The sequence below is a fragment of the Zootermopsis nevadensis genome, unplaced genomic scaffold (genome assembly GCF_977971745.1).
Source record: "Zootermopsis nevadensis isolate Lab colony 2312 unplaced genomic scaffold, Znev_1.0 Znev_ptg000021l, whole genome shotgun sequence".
Taxonomy (NCBI): Eukaryota; Metazoa; Arthropoda; class Insecta; order Blattodea; family Termopsidae; genus Zootermopsis; species Zootermopsis nevadensis.
Genome location: NW_028259153.1, coordinates 5,668,152 through 5,679,258, shown reverse-complemented (window position 1 = coordinate 5,679,258; position 11,107 = coordinate 5,668,152). Strand labels below are relative to the sequence as shown.

The window sequence follows — 11,107 nt, the reverse complement described above, 5'->3', positions numbered from 1 at the left end:
CTGAATAATTTTTATACAAATATAATGGCTTAGTTTTCAAATTAATAAAAGGTTTCTAGAAGAGGAATTCCAGTGTATACATTTTTATCCACATTTCCTAGAAATGCTTATTGTGGTCTGGCAGATGGCAGTAGAGCCAAGTTTGGCATAAAGAAATGTACTGACAGTTCTTAATTTCTATTTCAAACACTGTTTATGACAGATGTTATGTATGACCCTTGTTTGAGCATTGGAATGGTCACATAGACTCGGTTTTCATGATGGAGGCTTCTGGTGTCTTCAGCCCATCATAAAATTATTAAATGACATTGGACATTTTCCTCCTTACTCTATTCCGTTTCCAAAATGAAGTATGGACAAATGAAAGGAATGGGATGTGTTGGTAACCACCCATAAGACCATATGGTGTTCAAACTACAATTGACATCTTCACCATGAGAACTTCATTTATCGGGTAATTGACTTATAAAGATGAATTCAAACACTTCGACTTGTATGCCTCAAAAACTATCACAAAACTATTGAAAAAAGTTGTTTGTGTTGTTCATTAAGTGAACGTTTTAGATTTTTACTTGGTGGCATTTTATGGTTGACAGAGTAGCCATCATCACTGAATAGCCAAATGATCTACTTTCATCAAAATATGTCAGTAGATTAAGTTCCTTACTGAAATATTTTAAAGCTGACTGACTGTACTTCAATTTCCATAAGTTACTGTTGGTCTTATTGGATGTATGGGGTTCAGTCCCTAGCATGAGCATTTTACTTCCATGATCATATCTGGAGCCCACCCATTCAGAACCAAAGGACATGGCACTATACTCAGAAAGCAAAGGCAGTTAGAATATGATGCTGCCATTCTAAACTATGCCTATCCCTGCTGGTATGCTTTGCTTTCAAATGTGGCTTGTATATTAATAAAGTACAATAAATCTCTTACCTCCTGGGGTAGTGTATGCGGCGACTCCTGGCTGAAGTGAGGCTTAATCCATATGTGTTCAGCAGTTCAAATATGACACCATTTGTCCAGCCAAATCCTGACTGCACTGTATACTCTCCTCCACCTCCGTATTTCCCAGGATTCTCTGCATCATACTGTAGATAGAATGGTTTTTCACAATCATCAGAAATTCATATTTATGGTGTGCACATGTGCAAAGTATAAATATTCATATTCTTTATGTCATATTAGATGCCAAATGTCAAACACATTTTCAATAATAATTCTCTTGGAGTTTTGAATTCCTAAAGAGTTATTATTGAAAAGATTAATTATTTTTTATAAGACTGAAATTATATTGTGAATGTTGTGTCACTGGTTTTAAGAACTGCGTGGATATGGGATCAGCCATTATTCACAAGATAAATACAAAAATACGGCTAACTTCATGGAGCAAAGTCATTTTTGAGATGCTAATAGTACACTCAACTAGTCCAAAAATTCCCTGCCTTGTATAGAACTTCAAGGTCCATTACTATGTTCACAAGAACCAGCCACTGGTCCCTGTCCTTAGTCAGATTAATCCACATCATGACCATGATCCACTTTTATACTATCCTTTCATTTACACTCGTCTCACAGGTTTGCATGCAAAGAGAGTTAAACTAGCACACAGTGAAAATCATGTTATCCATGGAACCTAATACAAAAGAGTATGTTTTTTGTACATTTAAAGTGTGTTAAGTCATATTTAAAGTTTGATTAATGTTATCTCTTATTATATTCTGTGTCAAATTATATCCAGCTCATTTTTGGCATGCAGAATTTTTTACGTAATGCAGCTTTAGTATTCCCTATTTTATGTGACATCAATTTGATACCCTGAGCACAACTCATATTCAGAGTCCCAACGTGCAGTTAGCAGCTTAAGACCATTGATACCTCGACTGCACAATCACTGAAATGAGAAGTCTAAAAATCAGGAGGGAAGCGAAAGAACAACAATGGCCTGGTGTCCTGAAATTACTGAGTATTATATTTAGTAGCATTTGTTTCAATCATTATATTATTGTAGCAGTAATTTATAATAGTGCCTATTCCTGAGGTACTGAGGGTTACGTATTGTATGCTTCAAAACTAGAAACAAAGTCTAAAGGTCTGATAATAGTTTATGATGCCTACTTTCGTATAAACACTTCTGTCTGTACAAAATTCTAGTATACATTGTAACTTATGAATTATGGAATTTAATGATCCATTTGTATGTGTAATATCTATTAATACAGATTCCCTCACCATAGACATAACCTAAAAATTTAGCCCCATACCCATGTTTGTTATTTTTATACAGAAAGTGCTTAATGTAAAATTAGCAAATATGTTAAAAACATACATACAATACTTCACAGCCCTAGCTGCAATAGTTCATTACTTATTATCAGTTGCTCGTTGTAGATAGCAGGTTCTGGGAAACACTGTAAAGAACCTTCGGCTTCCATAAAAGATGGGAAACTTCTTTATTACCTGTGTCTGTTTGAGCACCTACTAGCTTCTCAAGAAGGACTCTGCTCCATGGAGTTAGTGATAAAATATATATAACTAGAATTTACAGACCAGTAAGAATTAACCACCGACTGGCAGCAATCTACAGACCAACAGTCAGAAACAGTGCTCCAGAAAACCATGTCATTATGATTCTTACCTTTTCAAACATCTCCTTTGAATCAAGATAACCCTTATGATTTGCATATACCCAGTTTCTTGCAAGTTCATAAGCCAGATTTTTAGCAGATGCGTCCTTTGTGTATGCAAGACCCTGGATAGCAATTATCTGCAGAGGCGGCCATGCATTTGGGAAGTCCCACTGCTCAGTTGTCAATTCAAGTGATGTTGGTATTCCCCCTAAGTAACTGCGAATTGCTTCGTCACCAATGTATTGTACTGATTTTCTGGCATAAAATTCTGAAAGTTCCTAAAAAAAATATCAAGTACATCATTAGCCTGAAAGAAAATACAAGCTGGAGAACTGTAAGACATTCCTGAACTTATAAGAATTGTCTCCATTACATAATGCAACAATACATAACATTACTGGAACAAATTATTTGTTACAATACATACTGCATCATAACAGTGTGTCCAGAGTGGTGCTAAGTTGGATGGGTAGAAGTACTCCCGAGATTTTTTGTTGAGAATATCATAGTCTAGCCAGGTTCCGTGCTTGTCACTCCAATGAACAGCAGTCACAGCAGCCTTCCACTGCTCAGCCACATTATGATAATGCTGAGACTTTTCGAGATCACCCAATGTTTGGTAGAATTTTGAAAGAAGTGTTGCATCCCAGTACAAAAAAGAATTCAGGTCCACTGGGATGATGTCTTCTGTGTGAATGTCAAGAAGACTTCCTGTAACATAAAATAACGAGCAGAATAACGCATGCATACTCCAGCCATTGGTCTTAATACTTAAATAAAATGTCATGAAATTTCTTAATAATGGGTTATTGTAAAAAAAAAAAAGAGTGAATGGTGTAAAATTCATATCTTGCTAATTCATTTAGGCACATGATTAGAAACTTGTGACATAACTGTGACTCTGTTAAATACTTGTCAACAGAGATTAACATTGTGGCATATGTTCTTATAATTTACTTCGCAGAAGGTTTCCACATCCACAGAGAGCAATTTAGGCAACTTGTAAAAAACCGATTTCAGGTTCTCATGGCAGCATGTATGAAGATGGCTTAGTTGTGTCCAGAACTGATCACAAAAATTTGTCTTTTGGAAATAATGTTCAGGTTGCATGGGTAATCTAATATTTTCTTCTTCCACACTTGTGGGTTAACTTTGCATTTTAACAGCATGGACACTTGGAAAGGGAACATTTACTGATACAACCTTATGAAGCAAATCATATGAAGAAAAATGACAGAGGTTAACAATTTAAAAGCGTTTATGAAATATTTTCAGCTTCATTTTAGCTCTGACAGCCCCAAACATATCAGGAATGAAGTTCTATTGACCTTGAAGTATGGTATTTAAGTCTTTTACATGGTGCCTGATCACAAAGCAATGCCATATCCTGAAGTCATTTTTCATCTTTTAAGTTCAATTAAGACTTTGCCTTCCACATTCATGAACATTTATATCTATTTCCAGCCTCAGCATTAGAAAATGTTTCAACATTGTACCATGAGTCAGCCAGACTTCAGTATGGTACAAGGCATTCCCATATTAAAAAAAAAATCTGAAAAAAAGATCGAAATTGGTGATGACCAAGTACATGTGATCGAATGAAGTTCACGACCAACACATCAACTTTTATAACTCATGATATGTTCTGACTTCAAAGTTCTTCCATATAGTGATTACCAGTGAAAAATACACAGAATTTCCATGTAATATCATGGATTTTGTTAGTCAATCTTTGTAAGACTTAAATCTTACCATCATTTGTACCATTGGCAATGAACCATCGACTAGAAAAGTCCCAGCCGGATTCAGCTGCAGATTTTATATTGATGTAGAAATCTTCCTTTTCCTCCTCAGTTGGAAGTTGTTCTGCATGACGGTAGTCCTCACTGCAAGAGTGATACATGCGACTCTTATAGGGCAGAATGTAAAACTATTATTTTGAAATGTAAGCTGGGATGGTAATGGAAGTGTCAATGCTACATGCATTGTGAAAGCTTCCGTTCAAGTGGAAGGATATCTCTGCAATGTGCTGTATGGTTAAAGGTTTGTATTTTCATTCCTTCAGATAAATACGAATGTACTGCCACAGATTAACAATATGATTAGAGACAACAGTTTGATGACTTGATTCCATATTGGCCATGTGCATAAACTGTAGTTTGTAATATACCTGGGCAGCCAATATTGTCCAACTATATACATCACAGTTCTGTTGCCATGAGACCAAAAGTCTTCTCTGAACATCAGGTAAGTCACAGAAGAGAAACCATAGTAGCCATTACCAAATTGTATGCTTCAAGGTCACAGCAGGATCATACAACATTGCAACATGAACAGAAAGCAGAGCCCAGGAAAGTGAAGAAAGCTTCGAACTAGCAGCGTAATAAAGCCAGCAATGCTCTATTGGTGACTTGGAGACATCAAGCAAGTAGTGGGGGAAGTCCTTCTGTGGTCTTCAAGCACGTAATTTGGTGATGGCTGCATTGATTACACTGCAGTACTGCAATGTCAGTCATGTCAGTGTTTCTCTGAATATAGTAAGTGCACATTTTATTAAATTATCCTCTACAGTCAGTACAATTCAACAGGCACTTAGTACATACCTGTAGGACTCTGGGCGTGGACCTTGTGATGCCGCATAGTATCGAGCCAGTTTGTATTCCTTGCCATTTATGTTGACAGTCACAGTTCGGTTAGTCATCCAGAACTGGAACTCTGCTTCCAGCAGGTGTATGTTGTTCTTAAGGAAGGTGATGTTACCAGTCTGAGTCACATAGCTATCTACCATGGGTATAAGGAGTGGCGGCTGAGAACGCTCAACATAATATACCCGTCCTCCGTTAGGTACAAACCCATACTTTTCAACCATGGACAGGAAGTTCTCCAAGATTCCCCGTGTTGTGTCGTACATTTCAGAAAGTAGCAAGCCTTGTATGATCCAATATGTGTCCCAGTAGTAAAACTCCCTGAATCTTCCACCTGGAGGAACCAGAGACAACCATTAATGATAAGACAGAAATATCCAGGAAATGTAAACTGCTGCCATTATATCCTGTTAATTGTTTCTATAAATAAAATATACAAAAAGTGAAGGGGGGAAAACACATTTTAAAACGTCAACTTACTTCAGCCTCAGTTATACAGTTTTATAAACACTTTTTAATGCTTCTATATTTGAGAAAAGTGAATGACATACTGTTGTAAAAACAACAACAAAGACCTGTCACTTTATAGGATCAGACCCTTACTCGCTATCCTGTTCAGAATATAAGTGAAAACTGACCAGAATGTACACAAATCATGTTTTCTGGCATGATCACGTAATTTTGATTTTTTTTAAATTTTATTTTCTTCCATTACATTAAAGTGATACAAACTAGTTATGCTTATTGCCTATTTTGTTCACTTAATCAATTAATTTTTGATACACCATATTTAGAATTATATTTATCAAGTAAACAATTTATTTTTGATAAAGATACTGGGAAGATTTTTCTCCAAGACCTTCAGTTTCCCCCTGTCAATATCATTTCACCATTGCTTCATATTAACTCATGTATCGTCTGCAGAATGGACAATGGGCCTGTTAGTGGCGTAGTCTCATCCCATCACAAAATAAAATAAATAAAGAGGAAGAAGACTAAACTAACAAATTTTATAACATTTGAGTTATTCTCAGCAATGCTTATGTCCATGGCGGTCTTCTGGACAGTGTCACGAGACCCCTCTAGAAAAAAATACATGCAAATCATTTTAGGTGATTTCAGTTACAATTCTAACGACATGGAAACTGCAGTTCTAGAAATGACTGTCCTGCTTGATGAAATCTTCGACCGGCTCTCCACATTCGTTCTTACTTAAATCTTTGTTACGTTCGTATTTTTAAAAATATTTTAGACGTGACTCACTTAATTCCGGATTCTGTGCCCGCAAGTTAAATCCTAGACATGATACCCCCGAAATGGCCGTGAACTGGACATTTGACGATTATTCCAGATTATATGCTGCGCAAGGTAAGGGCTGAAGATAGATTTTTATATTGGGCAGCAGCTTTAATAAAAATTTGTGTTCGAAATTATATTAGAAAATCATTATGTTTATGTTAGATTACAGGATGTTGACAACTGAATGTCGTTGAATCTGAGCACTTTTCGACTGAGAGGCGCCGAACACGTGCTCTAAAACAGCAGAGATTTCGGTAAACAAGGGCAGTCGTCACGTCATGACCAACCTACGAGTTTGAAGTAGGATCCTCGCGTCAAATTTTTAAAATTCGAATGACGAATAAATCTGCCAATAGGAACACCGTTTCAGATGCAAAGTTTTTGACCTAACTGCCATCCCCACCCCGTGTACGAGTAAAACCGTGGACTCAACACACTTCGGCCAGTGCAGTCGTGTTTTGCTACAGCTCCCGATCTAAACTCCTTCATTAAATTTAATCTTTATGTATTCTGAGATAAGACTCGTCTCACCCGAGCTACCATCCGAAATAAAATCAAATTACCTTGAGGTATAATTAACACACATCCTAACCGGCCAGGCAATCTCGTGTGTGAAAGGAGGAGGAAATATGGTGGACACTTAGAATTCTTTGGCTTTAACTCACCTCTTCTTTTTCTTTTAAATGCACCGGATTCAAATTTGCTTCCTAAATATCGATCCCAACATTGTACTAAACAAAATATACAGTTCTACCTTCACAAGTCGAACGTGGCTGTCTTATCTTCCCTGTCAATTTCTTGGGCACAAAACAATTAAATTAAAAGCACCAATCATCTCGATAAAAATAAGTCTAACACACAAAATATGAACATAAAAACCTAAATAACACCACCATTGGTTAAGCTCTGCGAATTACTTCATTGCTGATTTAGACCATGTAATAATACAAGCCGCCAACTTACTCAGAAACATCAAGAGAACGAGTGATAATGTTGCCGGACAGTGAACAATATGTGTACCGTCAGCAGTGGTATTTAAAAAAATGTCATTTACTTTCCACAGTAATGTACAAGGAAAACTACGGCAACAATATATTGAAGAAAGGGGTCTCTACCTACAGCCGCGAGGCCCTGGACCATCGCCGACTCGCAGCGCGCATCTGCTTCTGGGTTATGCCCCTGGGTGGCAGAAGATAAAGGGAGTATGCCCCTTCAAAACATTAGTACTCACTTACAAGTCCATATGGTGGCACAACCCAGAAATCAATCATTTTCAAGAAAACATATTCATGAGAACATTACTCTGGTAACAAAACTTGAAGATTTAACATCAATAACACAGCCTGTCACTGGACATCATACGTTGATAGAGAAACTGGGGAAATTACGAGAAGTACCCATAAAAACTGATGCTTAAACAAAGATACGAACTGTGGTATTAAGGATACAGATTAGACGACGTAGCATTTAATTTGACGTGATCTGTCCTAAAACATGTTTCCTACAAGTTTGTTTCTGTTGCGTACATCATACCGATCTGCTATAAGGCTTTCGAATACTTATAGACTGTATGGATGGTTTTCAATGAGGATGAAGATGAAGGTAAGATGGCTAATCGCTCTGATGATGGAGGCAGCAAGGACCTCTGAAACGTTGCTAAACTTTGGCCAGACTAAACGGTACAACAACCCAAAAGACAGCCATCTTCCGGTTCACCGCCGTGATAGCCTCAAATCCTACTAAGTGGAAGGAAAACAGTTGTGATGTATTGTTATCTTGCTGAAGCTAGGAGCCTCTCCACACGGAATGAATAACAGAAACAAAAGATCTTAGGATTAACACCTCCCGGTTAAAACGTTGTACCAGACACATTACCAATAATTTCGCTCACTTGCCTGGAATAACAAAGCCGTTTGGTACGTAGATGATTGAATACTCGTCTGGATGCTCGTGAACGTCATCAGACATCTTTCGACTCAGGTTCTTCCACAGTAAATTAAGTTCTCTCGCCCACTCCCTGAGGTCAGGGTCTGCAATCTTCTGCAGTACTACCGGGTTCTCCTTCCAGTCACCAGGGGACCAAGGCCGAAGTTCGTTCCCTTCAACGAATGTCTTTTCCACGAATTCTATAACCTGAAAAGTTTCGAACACCGTTAGGACGGTCCACATATAACGTTACGTCATATGCGCAGGTAGAAAAAATCCGCTGCCGAGAGATCAGGTGAGCGGGGAGGTCAGTTAACGTCTCCGTAGCTAGAAGTGAGTCCCTGTGGAAACATTAGGCGTAGAACTGCAATGATCATCAATTATCAGTGTGGGCATGGGTTCCATCTTGTTTAATAAATCAAATACAATTTCAGTAATTCCTTTTGAGAGACTGCGTTAGGTGACAGATTCACTACCTCACGACATCTAAACCACTTCCTACCTCTCTGTATTACAGCTGGAAGAAAGTCTGATGATCTGACCAGCTCTCTTCAAAAGCAACGTGGAATGAGGTGATAAAACTCTGAGGACGCAGCATTGAAATTATTCTTCCTTCATCACAATGAACAACTGTACAGTAGTCAGAACAAACCTGTGCATTTCACGCCTGTTATAAGTGTAAAGCAAGTGAGTCAGAGGGGTTTGGAGGGGTAGCAAATACGGAAACATACACTGTATACACTGTAAACATTATTTTTCAGCGCCAATACTTTGAAGCTCAGTTCAAATGTCGATAATGCCTTTGGTTTACGCAGAATATACGTTTGTCGTCTTTGTACCAACAAGGTAATGACGTATGCGAAACACATAATTTGATCCCGGCTACTATACCAACAATATAAAGTAAGCATCAATGATCACTTATAATTAAATCGTTTTTTAAATTAAATGAGGTGAAGGAAATTATCTGCTATAAATCTGGTTGTTCTTTTAAAATTCTGTCTCTCGATTTTCATGTGATTTCGTATAAAATGTATAAAGTACAGAATGTATAGACAAAATTTGAATTTTTTTCCTGTCAACGTGTCGTATGTTTCATCTCCGAAAAAATCTCGACTTATTTTGTTGAAGTTCCACATTGGTAAAAGGGTGTCTAAAATAACAATTAGAACGTGTACTACCTTACAATAGGGTCTGAGGATTTGGGCCGGATTTATCTAATTGAAGGCAGGGTCCAGTGGTGAGTTCTTATGAACTCAGTAATGAACCTTCAGGGACGCGTAACATCTTGCCTTTGTAAATGAGCAGAGAACAAACGCTGTTCAAAAAGGCTTTGCTGCATCGAGTATGATGGCGCCTTACTAATGCGGCAACTACTCCGCCACGTATGTGAGACGGATAATCTAAACATAATGTTGCAGGCATCATGCATACCTAACGCCACGGCCATATTCTTTTAACCAATCAAGAAATTGCCAGTTCTTCTGGGCTCTTATCACAAAAGACCACCAAACAATTGCATCTGGGCCAGTTCAGTTCACACCTTCACGTTTTCTCGAAGACATGCATGCTTAAATAATTACAGGGAGCAGTCTTTCTTAAGAAACTGATAGTAGTTCAACTCGTAAACAATTTCCCCGTCTTTTATGAAACCCAGAAGTCAATTTAATTTTTCACAGATGCCCACTGGATCTTACCCTGAGTTAGTTGAATCCACGCTACAATTTTGCAACCTATTTATTTGCGATCTATTTCAGTATCTTGAAGATACACACCAACAGCACCCAAATTATATCTCCCATTCAGTTGTTAAGAATAACAATATGATGTTGTTCTCATTTCCTCACAGATTCCACATGTCCCGCCAATCTCGTCTTCCTCAACATGACAACCAAAATAATATTATGTGAGGACTACAAATTAGAAAACATCTCGTTATGCAGTTTTCTCTACGATGCTGTCGAGTCCTCGTTGTTGGGTTCAAATATGCTCCTCAGCATCTTCTTCTCAGATACCCTCAATCTGTGTTCTTTCCCTGAGATGAAATAATAACTTAACCTCAGCTCTTTAATACCGACCCTTCTGGGTATGTTTCTAAAATAAAAAAGAAGTCTCTGAAACGTCGACAATGAATTAAAACGTAAACAGAATGTTTCATTTACAAATCCTTAAAACACGACGTTTCGGCAATTGGCTGTTTACGTCCTTTGGTTGGGGGGGGGGGCTATTCATAAGTGTCGGTGTGAAAGAGTCGATCCCTGTCATAAAGTAATCTTGAAATTACAGAAGGATTGGTATAATATTTTATGGTTACTTGCATTTAAAAATTCGTTCATTAATTTATTATGAGCTACTCAGGGCTCCTATAATAAAATACCGGTTACTTTTAGATAACTCTAATTCATTATGTTTTAGTAGAGACAGAGAGTTTTTGTTTATCGAGATTGTAAATAAAGATGCTTTTCTATAATATACAATTTCGATCATAGAAATTGTAGCAGACAGACGAGCTGTAAAAAAAAGGAGGTACAGCTCCTCTCTTTCTTAACCTCGGCACTAGATGGGGTGAGTGGTCAGCATCACGCCCCGGCCGTCTTTACCCC

At 37.7% G+C, this 11,107-nt stretch overlaps 1 protein-coding gene across 2 annotated transcripts in view; it reads right to left on the bottom strand.

Moving 5' to 3' along the window:
• LOC110840071 (trehalase) overlaps positions 1 to 11,107 on the bottom strand; it is a 67,066-nt gene that overhangs the window by 3,214 nt on the left and 52,745 nt on the right. For both annotated transcript variants that reach the window (XM_022084841.2, XM_022084840.2), the window contains 6 exons: positions 8,474 to 8,711; positions 5,238 to 5,613; positions 4,387 to 4,520; positions 3,062 to 3,345; positions 2,643 to 2,912; positions 941 to 1,095 (listed from right to left, as the gene is read on the bottom strand). In XM_022084841.2, coding sequence (XP_021940533.2) covers positions 941 to 1,095; positions 2,643 to 2,912; positions 3,062 to 3,345; positions 4,387 to 4,520; positions 5,238 to 5,613; positions 8,474 to 8,711 — 1,457 coding nt within the window. The remainder of the gene's footprint in view (positions 1 to 940; positions 1,096 to 2,642; positions 2,913 to 3,061; positions 3,346 to 4,386; positions 4,521 to 5,237; positions 5,614 to 8,473; positions 8,712 to 11,107) is intronic.